Source organism: Gadus morhua, chromosome 9, assembly GCF_902167405.1.
Source record: "Gadus morhua chromosome 9, gadMor3.0, whole genome shotgun sequence".
Lineage (NCBI taxonomy): Eukaryota > Metazoa > Chordata > Actinopteri > Gadiformes > Gadidae > Gadus > Gadus morhua.
Genome location: NC_044056.1, coordinates 17,035,286 through 17,058,666, shown reverse-complemented (window position 1 = coordinate 17,058,666; position 23,381 = coordinate 17,035,286). Strand labels below are relative to the sequence as shown.

The following is a 23,381-nucleotide window of genomic DNA, read 5'->3' as shown; positions in this document are numbered from 1 at the left end:
TTCTCACAACACTGTGTCTCTGGTCTGTAATTATTTATTATAAATTAAAGGAACATTGCAACAGAGGCATGGTAATTTAACACCCTGCATACAAGTTATGTGAAAGACTGGTTAGAACATTGGGCTTGGCCCACATAGCATTAGCTCTGTGCAAGTCTTTCCCCAGGTGAAATGTATTTGATGGCTCCTGCTACATAACTACAAATATAATGCACACTACAAAGCGAAAACCTATAAAACCGTGTAAAAAGGTGCGCAGCCCACCAATTGGAAAGCCCCTCAGCTGTGCTCTGCCTGAGGCCAGCTCTGTGAACGGACTGTGTTCCAGCAGATGGCAGTACTGCTGTACTGTGGACGTAACAACGAAATACATTAGAGACGAAGAAAAGGCCTCGTCCAATCAGCGGCATTCTTAGAAATGCCGGGTTTTGTCCGAGAGACCATACACGATTTACCATAATAATATCAAGTTTCAAGCTATCTTCTGAGGAGAAAGGGAATATATTAAATCCTGGCTAGATAGCAGGTTAGTTGTTTAAATGTCTGCAGCTTATAGTGGAGATACATCAACATCCCATTACTATTTCCTGAGCAATTTTCAAACTAGCTAACCTTAACCAATGTATCAGTGATTGTGTTAAGCTAACAACGCATGCTAACGAAGCAAAGCTAGAAATGCTAGTATTATAAATGATTAGCGAAGTTTCCCCAAACCCCCTTATTTTATAATGTTATGTTTTGCTCTGTCTAAATTGCGTGATAGGCCACAGTCTGTCGCTTGTGTAGACGATCAGGATGCCATGGGCTAATGCTATGTAACCTCACTGTCACATGTGCGCTCTTGTCAGTCGAAATGAACATGTAAACATGAAAAGTCTCATCTTCTTAGCGATAAATTTATATTATTCTATACATGGTCCAACACAATACCACTTGTTGTTATTAACATGTTTTATGTACAATGCTAGCTTTACGTTTATTAAGGCTTTATTATATATTAAGTAAATAAACCTTTCCTTCAACTCTACTTTGTCGTTAGTGAAATGGAGAACTGTTGTGCAAAGTATTCTCTTCGCCCTTTTTTTCCACCCTCACCATTTTGATTTTTTATCTTCTCTAGAGCTATGGACACCGAGGGTTTTGGAGAGCTGCTACAGCAGGCAGAGCAGTTAGCCGCCGAGACAGAAGCGGTGTCGGAGCTTCCTCATGTGGAGAGGAACCTGCAGGAGATTCAGCAGGCTGGGGAGAGGCTCAGGTCCCGCACGTTGACCCGCACCTCTCAGGATGCTGCAGATGTCAAAGCGTAAGGATGACCAGTTGTACAGACAGCTTTTCTGTTTCAGTACCATACTGCTCAGTGTGCAAAATATATTCACAGGGGACGGAAATCATAATATATATATATATTTTTTAACTAAAATAAGCGATGGGGTTTAATTTGAAGATATATTATCATGAACCTTGAACATTTTCAAAACGAACACCTTTTGTGTACTTGCTGGCTAGCAGAATTAGTCCTAGTCAAGAACCACATTCCTAAATATACACTGTTGACTAAAACAGCATGAAATATAGGTTTGCTGTTATTTCCCTCACATGAGTTGTAGCCAATAGGTTCTCTTATCATGAATATTAATCCTTGCCCATTCCATTTCTGCTTTCTCATTCCGTCCTGACTAACAAGCTCCCCTGTCCGGTTCCGGTGTGGAGCATAGGCAGCTCTGTGCAACTGCAAAGGCAGTCAAAGTCAAAGCAACACAACAATCCACTACTAGCCTAAAATACTGTATATATCTAAGGCAAAAACAATCCAAATAGGACAACTACAATTTGTTTAGTTGTATTTTATATTCTGAAGTACAGTCACCATATACTTATGTTTCCTAGCTTTTTTTGTCGACTTCATTACTTTTCTCTCGTCTCCCTTGGCATGTGGTTATGCCTGTAGAAATATGAATTCTGCTCTGAATATATACACTGTATACAGCATAGATTAGCAAGTAAAGGTAATCATTTTCCTTAGCTATTAATTTAACTTAGTTTATTATTTTTGCTTTGAACTTGTCTTTGATTTTCTTCCAAACAACCTATTAGATTGTTTATTAGTCTTAAATTCTAAGTCTTGAGCGACCTTGTTTTCCTTTTCCATATTAATGGAAATAAAAAGGACTGTTAATTTAGTCCCGTGTATCTTTTCACTTTCTTCAGGTCCATCCTCCTGGGCTCCAGAGGACTAGACATCTTCCACATCTCTCAGAGGTTGGAGAGTCTGAGTGCTGCCACTAGCTTTGAGCCCTTGGAGCCGGTCAAAGACACTGACATACAGGTGAAACAAGAGAGCTTATCAATATTCATGTGATTTTCTGTGGTGCCAGTCGTACTGCAGGAGTAAAACTAATTCCCTTCTTGAGTTGCCAAATGAGGGGATGAATGTTTTTTTTATATTGACTGATATCTACTAGAAGCTTGATGTAAGGCTGTGCTTAGGTAATGGTCTTCCACAGAAGACAAATGTCCACAATCTTATTGTGCCCCTGTTGAATTCTGTTGAATGCTGTAAAATAAGAATGTCTTTATCAGAATGATTTCATAGCTGCTCACGTTTAGATTTGAGAGTTGTACAGAGAAAGAGCGGAAGCGAGCAATACTTTGAAAATAAACAACCCAAAAAACGACGCCCTCCCTCTTCTTGACAGGCAAGATAGTTTCCCCTTACCAATCAGGGATGAGAAGTCCTGATTGATCGGAAATGAGACGCAAACTGTCTAAAATCGAAATGCTCTCATTACAAAATTCTCACAAAGCATTTCACTCACATAAAGCTGACGTTGACTTAGCCATTTCTAACAAATTACTCTCCATTTATAGCTCTAAAATTGTAACGATGGCTCATAAGATTAATTTATATTATTGGGTCATTGATATAGTTGAAATCAAGCAATAGTTTATTGTTTTGTGTCAATCTCATGCTGGATGTACTACACATTGGCTGTTTCTATCCGTCTGTTTTATTGTCCTTTTGTGGATTATCCCATTGGTCTTTGTCAAGCCATATGGATTGCCCTGTGATGGAAGATTGCTTTATAAGATATGTCTTGCAGTTATTTATTTAGTTTATATCTTACAAAGATTGTGTATTATTTACAATTGTTACCAGGGTGTCATGACACAGCACTTCTATCTCTCCATCACGCCCTCTGTCTCTTATATATATATAGATACCTCATTTAATCAATATGTACAGTAAGGAAATGGATTTGCAACTAATCTTACAGGCTCTCACGCAGTGGTTCTGGGTAACGTAGAGACCTGGTGTTACTGAGTGCCTCACTCAAGGCAACCTGGCGGTTAACTGGTTTTTCAGTTCATTGACACTGTCTAGGCTCGCATCAAATTTCTCCCCTTATTGGCCCATGGTGGTTTCTCTGTTGTTCCTTCCTCTCATTATAATCTCTCACACTCTCACTCTGTGCGTTATCATTCTTCTCTATCCATCCTTTCCTTATCGTGTGTAGCATTCCTGTATAATGTTTCTTTGCACAGTCAACCTCCAGATGTCTGGATCTTCCTCTCAGTCTGGTGTCGTTTTTTCCTCTTCTCTTTTTGCATTTCCGTCTCGGCCTTTGCATTTTAGCCCGATTTCGCCTCCATTGTTACCTTTGATTGACTTTCCTTGCTTCCCCCAATCCTGCTCCTCTCTTTACATCCATTGGGCCATTGTTTTCATTATCTCTCCCTTTTCTTAATTTCTCTCGTGCACAGTCGGCTGTGTCATGCTGGCTCTGGTTTCTGTTTTAGGAGCTTTGTGTTGGTATTAGTCAGGCTGATGTTTGCCAGGGTGGGTGGGATGAATTGAGTGACTGACTGGAAGAGCACTTAGGCTCTGGCAGCAGGGTGGTGCAACCAATTCTCTCAACCATTAAAGAAAACGCATCCTCTCGTGTGTTTTTATTGGTTTATATGAAATCCAGTCATGAAAATTGGAATTTGTCTGAAAACCCAATTTAAATGTTCCTATTTTGTGGAGTAGGTGTGTGGCTGAGAGTGGTTGAATTCAGTCCAGTCTTCTCTGTGTCTCTACCATACTCTCTCCCTTTAAAGGAAACCCTGTTAATAAAGAACAGTAAGTGGGGAACACAGCATATTCAGGAAGACTCATTCAAATGTAAATGGGAATATCTACCCTTGAAGCAACTCTTTTATCCTAGATATTTCTATATACCTTATATTTGATTATGTTCATCTTTTAAAGTCAAAGGGAAACTATTTATTTTTGACTGGCTACACGAGTATGAGCCACATGCATTAGGGGAGCTAATGCTTCTCTATATGTCTATATGGCTGAACTGTCATGGTTCACATATAACCTAGATAGAACCAGAGACACTTGGGTCCTGCTTGAGGAAAGCAGGTCGGTTTCTGGAGCGCAGCGGCCAGGGGCATGGTGTATTTAGGTTACCAGTTTGACTAGCGCATAGGCATGTAAGCGTTTGTGTCTAATTCCTCCATCAGCTTTTTATTATATTATGTATACTTTGTAAGAAAAATTACATCATGGTAGTTCTAGTGTGGGTACAAAAATGAATCTACTATCACAACTGAACATCCTTCATAATATGTATTGGCCTAGCTCTCCACCAGGCTAACACCTAGCTAGCTTGGCTAGGCCAACTAGAAGTCATCTGTCACAAGCCTCAGACCCAGCCCCCTTAAGTTGGATGCACCGTTACTTAATTCCATCTTAAATTGTCCTGAGTTTCACTTGAGTTCACTTGAGAACTTCCCAGGCCCGGTGTCCTTGTTCTACAGCATTTTGTCCTGTGATAAGCATTATTAAGTGGGTCACACACCAGTAGGAGTGCTGAGTAACAGATAACACATTTGCTACAGACGGTTTCTGGGACCGTTTTATTGGAAGGATTACAGTTGGCTCTCCAAGTGTTGGAAGCTGCTGGTTGGTCAGGAGAAACTTTTTAAAGTTTTAGGTTATCCCTTTCTAGGTTATTGTAGAAACTAATTGAATGGGTTTCTTTTTTTAGATGAGCATATATTCAATTAAAGAATCTAACAACATTCTGCCAAGTCATTTGTAACCTTATTGAATTATGTGTCTCTTTATATGAGCACAAGGCTAGTTGGCTAGCACGGTGCTTGTGCCAGAAAATATCCGCTCACTAAAATGTCTTGCCCATTCATTACCCTGGCTTTCTGGGACACTACAGCTATAGTTTCAGTTGGAAATTAACCGATTTTTTTTTGGGTTATCATGCATATGATGATGATATTGGCCTATCTCTAAACAGCTCGAATAACATAATCTGAGAGTTTTGCATAGATATCCATTACCAAAGACATCTTTGCCTATCAGATTGGGTTTTGCTGACACCAGATTAGTGGTTATGACCACAAAAGAAAACAATGTGTTCGATTAATAACTAGAGGTTGTGTGTTCATGTGGCCGATAAGGGTTGTGGGTTTGTACTTTTTCTCTATGTCATCAAATTGGCTGTATGGAGACCAATGCCAGAAACATGGCAGTTATTTCAAGAGGTGGCCAGATGGATAGAGAAAATGGATACTGAAAGGCCTTAAACTGGATGGTATTAAAATGGAAATGTGTCGTCGGCATAAGAAAATAAAGAAAATGGCGCCCCTCCACAAAGCAAACCTTAACACTCATTTTTTTCTGCAAGTCTCCTCTCTGTGTTTCATTTCTAGCTTTCTGCTCATTTCACACTGGCCAACTCTCCCTCTCGCTCTCTCACATTGCTCTCTTTGTCTCTCTCTCTCTCTGTCTTTGGCTTTCAGTCCTTTCATATTCTGCCTTTCCATCTGCCTCTCTTCCTGTCTATTGCATCCTTCCCTTCTCCAGTGATGTTATGCGTTAAGTGGATACAGTTCGATAAGCACAGAGCATCTGCTAAGATAGACTCACTATTGACACTGCTTGGCTGTGTGTGTGTGTGGTCGTATGTGTAAGAGGAAAACGTGTGTGCATGGAGCCACATTTGATGATTGTGTCTAGTATGTTGGTCCCTTATGTGTCTGTTAAGAGAGGTGTGTGTCTGTGTGTGAGGATTAATCATGTATGATTCTCACCACTTTCGCACTAGTTCTGCATTCACAAGCTAGTACATGTGCGATCTCTGATAGGAAACCTAAACACATGAAGCTTCTGTATGCATGTGCATTTTCATCCCCCCACCCATATCCCCCATCCCTTCATTAACTAAACATGACCCTTAAGAGCATGATTAGCCTCCTTTTAAGACAGGATGTCGGAAGCCATCAACGGGGGAGTGGGTGGTGGTGGAGGCAGGGGGGGGGGGGGGGGGGGGGGGGGGTCCATTACTGTAATTGCATTGCGCTAAGGGAGGGAGGGAAGAGAAGGATGTAGGGAGAGGGAGGGAAGAAATAAAGGAAACGATGCATAGACAGCTAAAAAAACAAAAGCAAATGAGTTGGACTGAGAGGGACGGACGGGTGTCAGAAGTGTTGGGAAGAAACGAGGAAGGAGGGAGGAAGAGATGGAGAGAGAGAGCAGCTAGGAGGGAGGGAGGGATGGAGGGAGGGGGGGTGCCGGCTCATGGTATGATCGGCAAATCTATACCAATCCATAGTATCATTCTCACGGCTCCCCCTGTCTCTGAGCGGAGAGTTGGTACAGCCCTCCGACGATAAAAACCACCTCCACTGAGTCTTGATGTGGCACTGGTACTCCACTCTCGGGCTCAGACCAAAAGTCAGTGGCCTTCTTTTTCCTGCTTCTTCTTTTTTTATTTATTTTTTTAAGACTCCGAATGGACGTCCATGCTGGCTCTTTGGAGCATAGGGAACACGCCCCAGAATGGCGGGCCCTTCTCTGGTCCTGTCACAGCCAGAGTGCCAGAGGAACAGCGAGTGCAATGCAGATCTCCCGGGCTGTCAAGGGCCTGCATACAGGAGTGCACTTCTTTGACTTTTTTTCCTCTCACAATTTTTTGCTAAATCATAGTTTCTTTCATTTTCCTCTGTGCCTGGGAGCCATGGCGTTCATCATGCGTGAGTATCCCATACGGATATGGATAGATATTGTATGTCGTCTCTTAGTTTATACATTGTTTCTGTCACAAAGGCAAACGGCGAGGATGAAAGTAATTCCTACTTGATGAAGACAATATAAAAGTCTATTCACAGCTGAAATTGATGAATGATGATCGTGATTATGATATGTGCATGCTTACAGGAAGTGGAGGAGTTAAGGGTGGGGTTCTCTCTTACATACACATACACACGCACATTCTACACACACACACACACACACACACACAATACACACTAGTGCTGACAGGTTCATTGTGTCATGTCATATGAGGACAGATGACCATCGTATATGCATCCTTACCCTATTATATAAATATTGGGTAAGTATGATTAAAATATAAAACACTTATATTATAATCAACTTAAGTATGATGAAGTGGACGGTAATTTTTTCCTCCGTAAAAATGGCAATTGCTGCACATGTCTTCATTTATATATATTTATTAACTCTCTTTACTCCTGATATTCAATTTTGTATCATGAGTCTGCAAAATAAAAGGCTATATTCTTGATTTAATCCCATGCCACATGCCATCTTCTTTGGCAAGGCGCTATATTTCGATAAATTTTATGATGCGTTATAGTAAATAGCTTTATTTTATGATGAGATATTATGTATCGATTTAGTTTTTATGTTGAGCCACTATATATAGAGTTGCCTCATAAGGCTCTATACAAAGATCGATTTTATAATACGACTATTGATTTATTTTATGATGAGGCACTATAAATGTAGCCTTATTTTACGATGAAGCACTATAAATATAGATTGATCTTATGATCAATGGCCATATATATATATATATATATATATATATATATATATATATATAATTTTTTTTTATTTTATATGCATTGGAACGTTATATAAATGTATTTTATGATAAGGAACAATGCAGATGTATTTAATGATGTGGCACCCTATATAGCTTTATTTTATAACAAGACACACTGTATTTCTTGGTTCACTGTGCAGACAGTATACATAGCTTTATTTTATAACAAGCCACCATATATTTTTGTGTTCCCCGTGAGACAATGCGACTCATAACCGAGAGTGAACAAGTGGGAGCTGCACAAGGCATACATGATATAAAGATGACCATCTGTGGCTATGTCAAGCATTATTGTGTGCGCAGCATGTCTTGAACATGTACACATGTGAATGAATGTGGAACAACACTATCATCCAAAGTAGCGATAATCATTTGTCACCTCAAAACGTTGCAGAATGATATTTGGTGGGATTGGGTGTCTTCTTTCAATTGTAGGGAGTGTGTCTTCTGTTTTTCACGGATTTTGGACATCAAGGAATATTGGGACGTAACACACCTATTCTTGATTTCTCCCCCATCACTGCTGGCATGACTGGCATTGTCTTCATTTTCATGTTTTGCTTTATGGCCTTTTATTTTCCTCTAGTTTATTCTTTGGTGGATTTTTCTGCTGCCTTGTTTGCTTAATCCTCAGAAGCTTCTGGGCTGCTTGCCCAGCAGGTTTTTGGCAGAAGAAAGGATTTCTTTTTAGTAAAGTACACAATACTGGAGTAAGGGTTTGAAGCCTTGTCTGACCAGACTAGTGTTTAAACAGATTTTGTACTGTATGAAAGTGCTTTTGAATTATTGTCCTGAATTCCTCCCTTTTACAACTACTGTGGACGATTATTAGCACAAAAAAACAAAATGGAAGTGAGCCCGGCCATAACGGAACACCAAACTCCAACCGTATGTTCTAAACGCATGGCTAGTGCCTTCCAATTCGGTGTAGTTTACAGTAGCGTCTGTGCCCTTTCTTAAGCCCAAATTGTGCTAATCCACTTGGCTTTACACCCTTATTTATATACCCTGTTCTGATGCAGCTCTCCAGTCAAAATGGACGCCCCGTCGCCTTTGGTTAGGGCAGTTAAATATAGAGCTTTTGTCAGCCTCGGGGAGGAGGGGAAGGGTGACCGTCAGGAGGGAAGTCTGTGTTTTCAGTGTAATTAATATGACACAATGAAAGAAGTATGAACCTGAAATCAAAAAACATTCCTTCAACATATAGATGTTAGGTCCGCTATCTCTCTCTCTCTCTCCAGCTTTGGGTGTGCTTGACTGGGGAAATATGTTATGCTCATGTATGCTCAGTTGTGAGTTGAACAGTAGCACAGCCTCAATAAGTGGCCAGGAAAGGAAATGGCGATGCCCGGAAAACCGACAAGCACAGGTCTCGGTTACCGCACAGCTGTTCTAAACGTGACAAAGCGATACCTGGGAGAAATGCAATTTCTCCCATTAAATTATTTAAGCCCTTCTTAAATTGATCTATCAATCAATACCACGTTATGAGTGTGATATTCAAAAGCTGGCTGTTAACAAACTATCTAACTGGCTATTAAACAGATGATGGTTCACATAACATGGTGCGTTGAAAAAAAAAAAAAAAGCATTTCTTTGTACCTGATCACCCTCTGCCCTGCTTCCTCGGCGTCTGGACGTTCAGGGTGGGCCGGGCCTGGGGCCTCTGACCACTGCGCACCAGGCAGGGAGAAGCAGGCAGGGTGGGCCGGGCCTGGGGCCCAGTTGTCCCTGAGTGACAGCTAATGGAAAGATGGGGGGGGGGGGGGGGGGTTTGCTGGGGGCCGTGAACCAGGCGGTAGGGTCTCACGCTGTAGATGCGATCTGTAACACCAGGATGGCACAATGGGGATACAAGGAAGGGGAAGGCAGCTCAGAAAATGGATCACCGTCCTAAGGGATAATGAGATCATATTGGCTTGACCTAAGCCGCTGTTCTCTACGTGACGGGCAAAACATTTTTAATCGCCAATCTTTTATCTGAGATGGATGATGGTGTATGGCCATGGCAGTCTAGCCTGTGTGTAACAAGCCCTCTCTGGTTTAATATGTACTTCCTGTGGTCCTAATTTCTGTTTTTAAACGCATGAAAGGCTCCAACGTGTTTCCTCAATCTTTCAACTTGATGGAAGGTCTTACCTTTTTTGTTGTTCTGGTGTTATTTTAGATTGACTGCTGCCGAATCTGCGTGACACCTTTCGGAAACCTATCTGTCTCTTTCGTGCTCAAATCCTGCAAATGTAATTTCAATAATTGAAAGCAAGACTTGATAGCACATTTGTTTCGCCCTCCATATTCATCATATCTATTTTTTTTATGGGTCCTTTTATGACTCACAACCACGTTGGTCGTATCCATATTATTGTAGTCTTGAGAAATGTAGGGTTCGTTTTTTTTGGTATCTTGTAAAATCAAAAAGCATGCATCCTTATGGGATTATCCAGAAACACCTGAGCATGACAGAATGCAGCCATGCAGAACAGAGACGACATGAAAAACAAATAGCCACCATTTTGCGTTTTTCTCAAGATGGCCGCCTTACCCCCCCCCATCCCAATTCACCGCCCTTCCCTCTGAACAGTGCAGTTAAACACCTCGCTGGGAGGAAAGAAAATCATATCTCCCACTTATGCACTCGAAAGCACTGATGGTGAGTAGGATAAGTAGCTAAGGCTTTCAATGTAGTATGTGGGACATAATTACATGACGAGCTGGGAGGAACGGAGGAAAAGAGAGATGGAGGAGAGGCCATCTAAGACGGCACTCATCCGAAAGCTTTTCTAACTTTCTTCTTACCACCCCCTCCGAGCTAAAAATTCATTATATTTTATATATATAAACACAAGGAATAATAGACCATGAAATATGGGGACACAAGCCGTACGCCTGCAGATGTGTGTGAACGAGGGGTATTAATGGGAAGGCTCTTGTTGTCCTGACTATAGTTTGAGGTGGTGAAGGACCTGCTTCATTGGAGCTGCGGAGAGAGTAGCACATCCGCCTGTCTAAAATGTCTTGATTGTTGTTTGCAGTCAGTTGTTAACGTCATCTTATTGTCTCCCCATCTCTCTCTCCTTTATCTCTCCCTCTATGCATCCTGTTTGTCTTATTAGGGCTTCCTGAAAAACGAGAGGGACAACGCCCTCCTCTCAGCCATCGAGGAGTCCCGACGCAGGGTCAGTGTCTGTTACACCCATCATATCCTACTGCTCCATCAGAATCACCATCACCACGCAACCTCGAGTCTTAAGTACCATGACCAGCAGAATAGCTGTAGCATAGTGAAGTTGCTGGACAAGGTTTATTGACAGATGCAATTAAATAGACATGTTGGGTACGCTAAACATGCTATTAACGCAACTGAATTCATGACTAACCTCAAGTTACGAGTCAGCTGCAATGTAGAACCCTTCTAATAAATAGCCAGGTTTTGCTAAACCGTGTCTGTTACCGATGGGCACGATTTTCATCTTGCCTTCTTCTACAACACACTCGCCTTGAGGGGATCGTTGTGAAATGGTTTCTCCCCTGATGTGAAGCGCTCAGAGGAGCTGAGTTTAATTAGCCTGCATTTTCATTCTCTTTCTCTCTTTCCATCGCTCTTGGTCGCTGTCGATGACAGAGAATAGCTTGTACCCTGGTGTGGGAGATAGGTTAGTAGTATAGAGGCTAATATGCAGTGCAAAAGGATTTATATAAACATGTTTCACATTCCATTGTTTCTTTAAATGATTAGCCCCGAGGCCAAGGCATCAACTCTTTGAAGGTTGGCTGTAAAGAGACTGTTGATGGCAAATATCATGTCAAATATTTGCAATGACATTTTTGGTGAAATATGAATGATGAATTGATGTCAATCCAAACCATCAATCATATTATTACATATTATTTTCTAAATTAATTTGACTTGGTCTTGGTAAATCACAATACCAACTAATCCTCAAATGAGTTTAGAAAGAAATTCAGATTTAGTGGTGCCTCAGCCAAGCATCCAACATGGCCATTAACATATGATTCCTAGTTCTTCTAGTTAAACGCAAATCAGTGAAGAACATGTTGATGGCTATTATATATCAAACACAACATTTAAACTTTTATTGATGCACACAGACATGTTTGATATATTATTTTGAAAAATGTATTTTAGGTCAATCATCCTCTTCTACTGCCTCCCCACTGCGGGTATAGGTCAAATAGGAATGAACAAGTACTCGCTCTCATCTGTATTCGCAGAACCTCGCCTCCTCGTTCTGCAGTAGTCTTCTGTTTCCTCCTGACCTCCAGAGTGGCACCGCTTAATTAGCTGATGTTCCCATTATCTCCCCACTCTCTGAGGAGAGACAGAATAGACTTGGCTCGGCCCATGGGTGGGGAGGCGTCCCCCGGGAACTCGCTGTACACCTGGTGAGCGTCGGCATGTGGGTATCATGTTGCCGTGCCATTTATCCATACATGAGCGCGCCGTAGGTCGGCTGAGAGGATCTGGAAATAGCCTGCGCTTAATCAGGACCCACCTGAAGATATGAACTCACACCTGCCGGCAACGGTGTCAGCGTGCTGCCGGCAACGGTGTCAGCGTGCTGCCGGCAACGGTGTCAGCGTGCTGCCGGCAACGGTGTCAGCGTGCTGCCGGCACGCTGCGTCTCCCTCGTCTCCCTGCATCAATATCCGTCCCAGTCGCCTCGGCTCTGAAACCATTTGAGGTCTCCACTCCTCGACAACAAATGTTATCTTCCTGCTGAATATCCCTTCTTATACATGTTTTCTCCCCCCCTCTCTCCCTCCCTCGGTCTCCCTCCCTCCCCATTCCTTCTACTATTCCATCTCACCATCCCTATCATGCATGTCCCCCGGCCTCTCCCGACGGCCCTCTGCCCTCTCAGACCTTTCTGCTGGCGGAGGAGTACCACCGGGAGTCCATGCTGGTCCAGTGGGAGCAGGTGAAGCAGCAGGTGCTGCGCACCCTGCTGGGGGCCGGAGAGGACGCCCTGGACTTCAGTCAGGATGTGGAGGTACGGCGTGCCAAACGCACCCACCAATTCACATTGGTAGTCAATTCACATTGACTACCCTTTATTAGAGGGTAGTCTAAAAATATTAGACTACCCTCTATTAGATCTCTATGTATTTTTTTGTATTAATACACTTTATTTCAATGGGACCTTTCAAAGTTTTTATTTGTGGTTAATGTGCTTGCTGCCAGCTGCTTAGTCTGAAACCCGAAAGGGAAAACATCAGACGTGGACACCTTTTTAATGCCCAGGAATATCCATTTAATAAATATAGGTGCTTGTGTTGGTCAAGCAATGCTATAATTGGGGGTTAATATTCTTGAACTGTTGCACTTTGTTTCCAAACATGAATTTTCATACGGATTTCATTGAGGTAAAATAATGTTTCATCCAGGTTGAACACATTTGAGATTAAAAATCTGTTTTACAAGAGCAACCCAACTGGTCCAATTCATTATTAATACAATGTGTTCATTTCTCATTATAATTCTTAATCTGATGTGCAGATGGCCGTGGAACTGAAATGAAATGTGGTTCTATGATAAATTATTCAGACACTTTCAAATTTTCACTCTGGTATCTCCTGCCAAATGCCCAAAACAGACTTGTTTTGATGTACAGCTTTAATACTCTAAGTAATGCTCCTAATCCATGTCTCCTTACCAAACCCCAATCTTTTCTGTTGTTTTTTGGTGTTGGTAGTTGTCAGTGTGTTGGCGATTGTATTGTATATTTTTTTCCCAGAGCATTGGGAAACCATTTAATTGGATCGAAATCCCCTTGTGTATAGGCCTATCCCTAGACCTTGACATGTTGTGTTTGTATGTCTTGCAGCCTAGTTTTGTGAGTGAAGTCGGGGTCCCAGGAAGGAGTGCCTTGGACAGTGTGGAAGTGGCCTATGGACGACAGGTGGGTTCCCTTCTTGTTATACCTCACGCTTTAATTATTATAAATATATTTTGGCTTCCTGCTTGTGGTTGAAAGGAATTTTAGTTGCAGATTTTCTTTTTCTTTTGTCTGGTGACCTCGATACAAATCACCCCCACCACCCAAAAACATAAATGGGTTCATTAAATAGTTTCTGCTAAAAAACATTAATATCATCACATTACGGTCAACAATCTTAATTTTATCAATATGGCATGATTTATATGAGGGCAGAGTATATATTTAGGTATTTAGCTACTGTAGTTACTGGATGTCATCCTATATATTTTTTAAATGCAAACAGAATAGTCCGTTATGAGAAAAATGTGTCAATTTAACCCTTCTTCTATGAAGCCTTATAAATCACATGTTACATTCCATATTAAAAAATAGGTCACAGCCTGCGAGACGGCAACGGATCAAACATATTGATTGATTGGAGTGAGAGCTAGGCACTCTGGGTAATTTCCCCAGCATTGTATAAAGATTAGCCAAAGCTCTGCATCTCCTCCACTGTAACTTTACCCTCCCTCGCTGTATGTGTGTTTGATCTCTGTCACCCTATTGTAGCCTCAGCCTCTCGTTGTCGTGCCCCCAGTGTCTCTCTGCCTGTCCCCTTTCTGTCCGTCCCCGATCCGCCTCCCCCCCTAGCCGCCCCTCTGACCATGTGCCGCCACATCGCCTGCGGCGTCGTGCTCCTGGTGTTTGTCGTCTTCTTCAATGACCTCCTCAACGTCTTCGTCCTCTTTGTCTTGTTCTTCATCATCAAGCGTTTCGCCCGGCAGCCCTAGCCGTGCAAGCAGCTGCCACCCCCCCCCCCCCCCCGCCCGGAGCCGCGGGTGGGAACAATATGGCCTCGTTTGGTTTAAACTGGTCGCCGCCTCCTCCTCCTGCTCACCCTCCTCTCTCCGTTCAGATCTACATCTTCAACGAGAAGATCGTCAACGGCCACATCCAGCCCAACCTGGGGGACCTGTGTGCCTCTGTGGTGGAGAGCATCGACGACAAGGTGGGAGCCGCCGCCCGCACGCCTCTCTCCCTATGAATGGACAGATCCATAGATACCGCTTTAGGAACGCAAAGGGACGTTCAGCTGTTCCAGCCGCCGCAGGGGACAGAGCGGTGGGAATAAAGACGGAGTAAGATCATGTTAGGGGAACTCAAATCCAATCTAAACCTAACCCGCGCGTAACAGGATAATAGTGCAATGAAAGAATAGCAGTCGGAAAGGGGAGATTGGGCGCAAAGGACCACAAAGTGGCGGCGGTCATTGCAATGTGACAACCAAATATACAAGCCCTACATTCAGCATATTAATAATTTACAACCAATTTGGTTGCAGTGTTGCGCACCCTATTATAGCAAAAAGGGTGGATGAGCGGCTCGCATAATTGCTTCAGAGTTCAGTCCAGTTTGTCACTGTCTCCCTGTGCTGTCACCCCCCCCCCCCCCCCCCCCCCCCCCCACCCCAGAACGTGTCAGACATGTGGCTGATGGTGAAGCAGATGACTGACGTGCTGCTGGTGCCGGCTAAAGACACCCTGAAGAGCCGCACGGCGGTGGACATGCAGATGGCCTTTGTGCGCCAGGCTCTCAGCTTCCTGGAGAACTGGTGTGTGTGTGTGTGTGTGTGTGTGTGTGTGTGTGTGTGTGTACTGCCTTGGATGGTCTTCTCATGCCTCTGTGTCTCCTGCCCCGCTGCAGCTACAAGAACTACACCATGGTGACGGTGTTTGGGAACCTCCACCAGGCCCAGCTGGGCGGGGTGCCTGGAACGTACCAACTGGTCCGCAGCTTCCTCAACATTAAACTGCCCGGCCCACTGCCCGGCATGCAGGTGACCTACGCTCACAGCACCCATGCACTCGTGATAAATGAATGGGGTGAGTGAGACGGGCTCTCTGACGGAGGGTGATTTCTGGGTGCAGGACGGGGAGGTGGAGGGTCACCCGGTGTGGGCGGTCATCTACTACTGCCTGCGCTGTGGGGACCTGAATGCAGCCATGCAGGTGGTGAACAGGGCCCAGCACCAGCTGGGGGACTTCAAGGCCTGGTTCCAGGAGTACATGAACAGCCCTGACAGACGGTGAGCCCCGGCGTGCTACCGTCGGCATAGCTACCACACTGGGAAGCCATGGCCCAGAAATCAAAGTCGGGTGTCGGGAGATGATGGCTGTTTCTGACATTGTTTTCCTTACGGTCTCGGTTACATCTGTTCCTCTCTCCTTCTCCGCCTGTCACCTCCCTCCCCGCCTACCTATCCCATCTCTCCCTCCCCTGGTCCCCAGGCTCTCCCCGGCATCGGAGAACAAGCTGCGTCTCCACTACCGCCGGGTCCTGCGGAACAGCGCCGACCCTTACAAGAGGGCCGTCTACTGCCTGATCGGAAAGTGCGACGTCAGCGACAACCACGGGGAGGTGGCGGACAAGACGGAGGACTACCTCTGGCTGAAGGTGCTGATCTAGTTTACTATAAGGTCCCTGTCGGCTGACGCCTTCGACCACGTGCTGGTCTCCCACACCACGACTTCACTACGCACACGGCGATGTGCGAAACAAGAGAAGACAAGACATTAGCGTAAACACATCATTTATAGCACGACACAAAACTGACAACACGAGTTGAAGCGCCATAATCCCCAGCCAGCCATATTCACAATGTGTCCAGTGTAGCTAATGCACTTGTTGTTGATGGGTCAATTACCGTTTAAGGCGGTACACAATGTTGAAGCATATTAGCTGAGGTGTTGTTGCTCCACGTCGGCTACCAGGTCGTGATGCTAACGCTGCTGAGGAACTCAACCACTGGGATTGCTCGAATGCAAAGAACACACGAGCGTACTCCATTTCAAATGCGTTCACCACAAGGGGCCGTCCCACGGCTAGCGAGGGGTCTCTGAAGCCGTGTCTCTCTGCTGTGCCCTACAGCTGAACCAGGTGTGTTTCGACGACGACGGCAGCAACTCACCGCAGGACCGACTGACCCTGCCCCAGCTGCAGAAACAGCTGCTGGAGGACTACGGTAAGGAGAGAGCACCCCCCAGCCATCCCCCTTCTCCCTACTGTCGCGCTCCCACCCAGCCATACTCCACCTACCCATGCTATCATTGTTATTCAGCACTGAGCTTAGAAACGCAGTGGGAACATTTAGGGAGGCCTGAGAGCTATAAAGTCCATAGCTCAACTCAGGGACTTGAATATTATGACAACTGACAGAAAATGAAGTCAAAGACGACTTGGATTGAAAGAAAATGGACGGATGCTTGTGCCTTCATGTGTCTTTCTGCGGATGTGTTGTGACCCTACACACAGGGTGCTCGCAGAGCTTTCCCTCCGACAGCTTGTAGGAGCACTTGTTTTCTCTCCCGGGCACTCCCTAGCCCGCACATCTTCTGCTGCGGCTGCTCCCCATAGATAAGCCCACACAGGGCTCTCGCTCTCGCTCTCGCTCTCTCTCTCTTTCTCTTTCTCTTTCTCTCTCTCTCTCTCTCTCTCTCTCTCTCTCTCTCTCTCTCTCTCTCTCTCTCTCTCTCTCTCTCTCTCTCTTTCTCTCTTTCTCTCTCTCTCTCTCTCTCTCTCTCTCTCTCTCTCTCTCTCTCTCTCTCTCTCTCTCTCTCTCTCTGTAGCACTGCTGCTCTCAGCAGGTGGTAAAGCTTGCTTCTCTTCTCTTCCTGCTCTCTTGCTCCTCAGCGGCCGTGTCCCCCGTCTGCTGCTGTGAGGAGGACGGGGGATGAGAGAGAGGGATTTATTCCCTGCTGTGAACGGAATAAAGGCCGGAGGGTTTTTTGACACCTTCTGTTTCGCTCTGTTGTCGCCATAATTGTGTCACTTTTTCCTTGCGCACCCCCATCGCGGCTCTTTCTTTGCATATTCTACTCATTCTGCGTTATCGCCATCTATTTTTTCCTTCGTCCTCTACATCTTACCCTCTCATTCCTTCTCGCTCTCTCCCTCGCTCACTCGCTCGCTCTCTCTTGAGCTCTCTCTCATGCTCTCTCTCTTCCTCTTGGAAACTAAAGAGCTGGAACATGGAGATAAGGCTTTAAAATGGAGGACACGCTTCGCCCTTTTTAATGTTCCTGCATGCAAGGGAACTTTTTCAGCCAGCGAGTGGGGATTAAGAGTTTTTCTTAATTAAAAAGCCAATTTGATGACTCAGTACCTGCAATGTTGCAAAAAATAAAAAGCCATTGCTCTCTATCGGTAGTGTGCACAATGTAGAAGTCATTCACTTATATTGATGTCACTAATACATGACCTTACCCTGACCTAATTATACTTAGTATAAAAGGGTGAAATGTATTGCCATTATATATACTTTGGGTTATATTTCCCGTGAAGTCCATACTTCTAGATTGGAAAGGTGAATCCAAAATTGGTTGAGGTTTGTCTGCAGAAGTAGTTTGTCCATTCTCTTCATGTCGTAGACCGATCATGAGAAGGATGCCATAGCCCATGTGAAGGACGGCTCCACCCCGATGAGACGGGCGGAGCCTCTGATAGGAACCCTGTTCCCAGGAGGCTCAGCGTCTCATCTCCGCCCCGCTCTCCCTTTCCTCCACCAGGGGAGTCCCACTTCTCGGCCAGCCAGCAGCCCTTCCTCTACTTCCAGGTGCTGTTCCTGACGGCCCAGTTCGAGGCGGCCGTGGCCTTCCTGTTCCGCGTGGAGCGCCTGCGCAGCCACAGCGTGCACGTGGCGCTGGTGCTGTACGAGCTGCGGCTGCTGCTCAAGTCGTCAGGCCAGAGCGCCCAACTCTGTGAGTGGTCCCCAACCCTCACCCTATATATACACCAATACACAATGCAACGGTCCGCTGGTTAGGGCCTTTGGTTCCCAGCCTTACGGTTCTGGGTTCGATCCCCAATGTCTGCGGTCCACCTGCAGACCTAATCCATACCTGCTCATTGATGCCGTCTACCTGAAGAGGAATTCACCATTAGTCAATTTGTATTAAAGCCAACGGCGCGATGCTCAATGACCAGTAAACAACAGTGCATGATCCCTTCTGCTTCTTGGTGGTGCCCCCCCGTAGTGAGCCAGGAGCCCGGGGACCCTCCCATGGTGCGCCGGATCAACTTCATCCGCCTGCTCATGCTCTACACCCGCAAGTTTGAGTCCACAGACCCACGGGAGGCCCTGCAGTATTTCTACTTCCTCCGGTAACTGATCCAGCGCACACGCAGAACCCACTGAAATCAAAGTGCTTCTAATATACTTCAGGTTATCCGAGGACTCTCTCCTGAGCCATCAACTCCTCTGCAGGCGTGTATGTGTTCACGACGGTGATCCGTAAGCATTGATTGCGCCTTGTGTCTGCCTCCCCACAGCAATGAGAAGGACAGCCAGGGAGAGAACATGTTCATGCGCTGCGTCAGTGAGCTGGTGATTGAGAGCCGTGAGGTAAAGCCACACGCTACACCATACTATACTGCGGGGAATCATGGCAGTAATATAGGGTTTTAACTGAGTTTATCTTTCATACTGCATCAATCATTTTATTTCTGAAAGAATCTCAAAATGTTTAATTGGCCATATCAAGGCCACATCCTGAATAAAATGGTTGATATCAAAGTCACTGCATGGATAAATATTAGTAGCACACGTTTGGCATTGATAAGATGAGAAGAGTGGGAACAGACAATAAACACTTCTCAACCCGAGGTCAACATAAATTTAAACATGAATAAATCATATCAAGAATTATTCACAGATTTATTTCTAAAATATACTGTGTGTCAATTCTTAGGGATCCAGTGTGTGTCTGTGACTGTTGACTCTCTCCCTCTCTCCTTAATGGATAGTTCGACATGCTGCTGGGAAGACTGGAGAAGGATGGCAGCAGAAAGGTAGGAGGACTCTCATTTCACGCTCCCCGTCTCCTACTCCTTGGAAATGTTTCGCACGGGTTGTTCTGTTTCACATTGACCTCCTCCCCCTCCTCCCCCCTTTCCTCTTCAGCCCGGCGTGATAGACAAGTTTGCCGGAGACACCAAAGCCATCATCAGCAAGGTGGCGTTGGAAGCAGAGAACAAGGGCCTGTTTGAGGAGGCAGTCAAACTCTACGAGTTGGCCAAGGTAGGGGACCCTGCAGTCTTTACCCCTCCATACGTCCAGTTGTACCTATAGTACGCCTGTGATGATGGGGGGGCTGATGATGATGATGTGGCTCTCCTTGTAGAACCCAGATAAGGTGCTGGGGCTGATGAACCGGTTGCTCAGTCCAGTGATTGCTCAGGTCAGCGCTCCCCAGTCCAACAAGGAGAGGCTAAAGAACACAGCCCTGGCCATCGCGGAGAGGTGAACACACACCCCCACGACCAAGCAGGACATACACACACACATACGATGAAATACATACTTACGGTAAACAATGGCCAAGACAAGAGCACATTAACGGAAAAAGAACAGCAAAGTATTGAGTCCACTATTGTATTGCAGGTCATTTTCTTTGTTCTGGATCATATGGTGAAATTACATGAATTCACTCCTGATGACCATTTCAATCCCTCATGGTTACAGTCATTTAATCAATCTGATTTGGACAATGTTTGCTGTTAACAGACTACTATTGCTAGAGCTCAGAGTACTTTGGTAGTGGTTTCATTAACAAAACCACAACAGTAGCTAGCTGTTAGTCAGGCCACAGGGGGACATGAACAGATCCCAAGGCTCACGGGTGCGTCTCCACGGCTGTCTCTGGCCCAGGTACCGCTCACAGGGCACGGCCGGGGAGAAGTCTGTGCACAGCACCTTCTACCTGCTGCTGGACCTCATGACCTTCTTCGATGAGTACCACGCCGGCCACATCGACCGGGCCTACGACGTGAGTACCACCGCATCCATACCACGACGAGCGTGGAGAGACTCACCTCGCATCTGCTCCAGTGTGTGTGTGTGTGTGTGTGTGTGTGTGTGTGTGTGTGTGTGTGTGTGTGTGTGTGTGTGTGTTGGGGGGGGGGAGAGAGTGCGAATGTAAAACTTCCCTTTACCGCTCACTTTTGACTCTTCCGTCATAATTTGTTCTTCGTTAGGTGATGGAGCATCTGAAGCTCCTCCCACTCAGTCAAGACAGCGTGGAGGAGAGAGTCGCCGCCTTCAGGAACTTCAGTGACGAGGTGAGACCCGTCAGGACTCTGCCTCAGGCTGCTAGGGATTGGTTAATGCTCCTAGGGCTGCTAGGGATTGGTTCCAAGCTCCTTGTTATAAGCTCCAATGCAGAGATCACATTTTGTTGCATACCTTCAATATAATTGGCCATTGCACAACCCTGAAACGGCCCCATCTGCTCTGTGCATCTCCAGGTCCGTCACAACCTGTCCGAGGTGCTGCTGGCCACCATGAACATCCTGTTCACGCAGTACAAGCGCCTGAAGGGGGCGTCGACGGGGACCCCAGGCCGACCCCAGAGGAGCATGGAGGACAGGGACATGGTGAGGAGGGGGGGGGGTTTGTTATCTCAAAAACAATTCTAAATTAATTTGTATGTTTCAATATGTATGTGTATTGTTTGCATTCCACATTTGTGTTAAATACATAAATTGTGTAAGCATGTGTAGATTATGCGACTTATTCCATCATGTACATTTTTTTTTCATTTGTTTTGTGATTACAGCAAATGCGCAGCCAGGCCAGAGCCCTGATCACCTTCGCTGGGATGATCCCGTACAGAATGGCCGGAGACACCAATGCCAGATTGGTGCAGATGGAAGTGTTGATGAACTGAGACTATATATATATACAGAGACACACACAGACAGACACACACACACACACACACACACACACACACTATGAATTGCATTTTCTTGTTTTGTTGTTCCATATTTTTGTTTTTCATGATTTTCAAATAAAAAAAAAGACAAATTTTCAGTTGCCTATGTTTCATAATTATTTTTTCAATATACTTTTCATCTTTATAATTTTTCTTATTTTCTATCACCCCAACCCTCCTCATTATACTCGATGCATTTTGTTATCATATTTTATTTGAATCACTAATTTTCCACTTCCATTTTCCAATAATGTTCTGCAAAGTATGTGAGGTTTACAAAACAGACTGTCGATAATGTTTCTTCGATAACGCATTTCTGAAATGTGCACTGACAGGGTATCGTACTCGATAAACCTGGCTTACAAATGCCTACAACATATACTGTCACCCTGTTTTAGTGGGGTTCTACTAAACCAAAGCCTTTACATGTATTTGCATTTTTCTTTTGTCAAGTCATCTGTGAGGCTGAGGTTTTTTTAACACGATCTGCTGAGCATACTTTAAGGAATCCGATTTTTTACTTCCGATATTTAATATTTTATACGCATACTTCATATCTATTGCTGTCCAATACAATTGCTTTTTGAAGGTTGCCAGAGGCTCTACAGCAGGGCGATAAGTAGCTTGATTGTTTACCTAGTCAGGCATGTTAACTCTGGGTTGAGTCTCTTCTTAACGACGGTGTCCCTTGACGTTCATCAGGAGACAGGCGCCTGGGTAGGGACACTCGGCTTACTCACCGACATTACGTGGGTGAGTAGTTGATGCCTTCACTTCAATGGAAGTAGTCAAGGTGTTGACCTTGATTGTGGCGGCTACAGGAAACCACTGAAGCAAAATGAAGAGCTGAATAATTTGCACGCTTCTGTGCGTTGAACACCTAACATGCTCTGCATGCTTAACTATCTGGATGTTTGACATGCCTTTGCTGGTAGCCTTTTATGCTTCAGTATTCGCATGATTTTACTGATGCAGGAAGTGAATGTCCCTGATTGAACTGAGTCGCCATGTCTGTCTTTGATAGGTTGACAGGATTATGAAGGTCCTTTATCCTAACAAAGTCACCTCTTAGGCAATCCATGCAAAGACTGGGAAGGAACAGTATAGAAAGGAGAATCATTATTCTTGTTGCTATGTACACAAAAGCAAGAGGAAACGGCCAAGCTACAACATCATCGGCTATAACTAATTCTTCACCAGCCCATTACTTATTGACAATCTAGTGGTATTTTTAAGATTTGCATTTCTGAATCCAGACGCAGCTTACAATTATTATTTTTCTGTGGCATAAATCATCGCTGGCATTTGGTAAAGGAGCTTTTTCACAGAGCGATGCGTGGGAACCTGAAGCCCCCATCTGCCCAAGTCCTTCAATCTGACTTACAGGCCCAGCGGAAGAAGAAGAAGAGATGTGTGTTGGGTGTGTGCGCTGCAGCTGGTGTTGTGAATCAGGCCGACGACCGACACTTTGATTACCGGCTACTTCACAACACCAGGGTAGTACCACACCAATGTCTACAAGACCCGCCCCTTATCTTCAGCACAGGACCGCAGTTGATTAGCCGCCCAAACGCCACTGGACGAAACAAACCAAAAGATGAACAGAGAGATTCTCTCTGTGAATGACCTTTCAAAAAGGTCTTTGCCCACAGTGGTTTCATAGCAGAATGTACAGCCGATGCTCTACAACCAATGGGAAAGGGCCCCATTGGTCACTGATGAGCCCAATTCCCTGGTGTGAGAGACAGCAC

General features: G+C 44.9%; 1 protein-coding gene across 1 annotated transcript; it reads left to right on the top strand.

Annotated features, from left to right (window-relative positions):
* The first annotated feature begins 371 nt into the window (after positions 1–371).
* nup93 (nucleoporin 93) lies at positions 372–21,639 on the top strand. Its single transcript, XM_030366961.1, has 22 exons — positions 372–526; positions 1,121–1,303; positions 2,209–2,326; positions 11,033–11,095; positions 12,803–12,931; positions 13,766–13,840; positions 14,775–14,867; positions 15,331–15,470; positions 15,563–15,695; positions 15,787–15,944; positions 16,147–16,312; positions 16,787–16,880; positions 18,424–18,615; positions 18,892–19,018; positions 19,187–19,259; positions 19,661–19,705; positions 19,818–19,934; positions 20,038–20,156; positions 20,565–20,682; positions 20,891–20,974; positions 21,161–21,289; positions 21,472–21,639. Exons 2-22 carry the CDS (start codon positions 1,125–1,127, stop codon positions 21,580–21,582), a joined length of 2,463 nt encoding a protein of 820 aa, XP_030222821.1. The 5' UTR covers positions 372–526; positions 1,121–1,124; the 3' UTR covers positions 21,583–21,639.
* Positions 21,640–23,381: the final 1,742 nt, after the last annotated feature.

Excerpts from the sequence above, each read along its gene's own strand:
- nup93 (XM_030366961.1), top strand. The coding sequence starts at position 1,125 with ATGGACACCGAGGGTTTTGGAGAGCTGCTACAGCAGGCAGAGCAGTTA. Across the intron at positions 16,313-16,786 it reads AGGACTACCTCTGGCTGAAG|CTGAACCAGGTGTGTTTCGA; the intron begins GTGCTGATCTAG and ends TGTGCCCTACAG. Across the intron at positions 19,935-20,037 it reads AACTCTACGAGTTGGCCAAG|AACCCAGATAAGGTGCTGGG; the intron begins GTAGGGGACCCT and ends CTCTCCTTGTAG.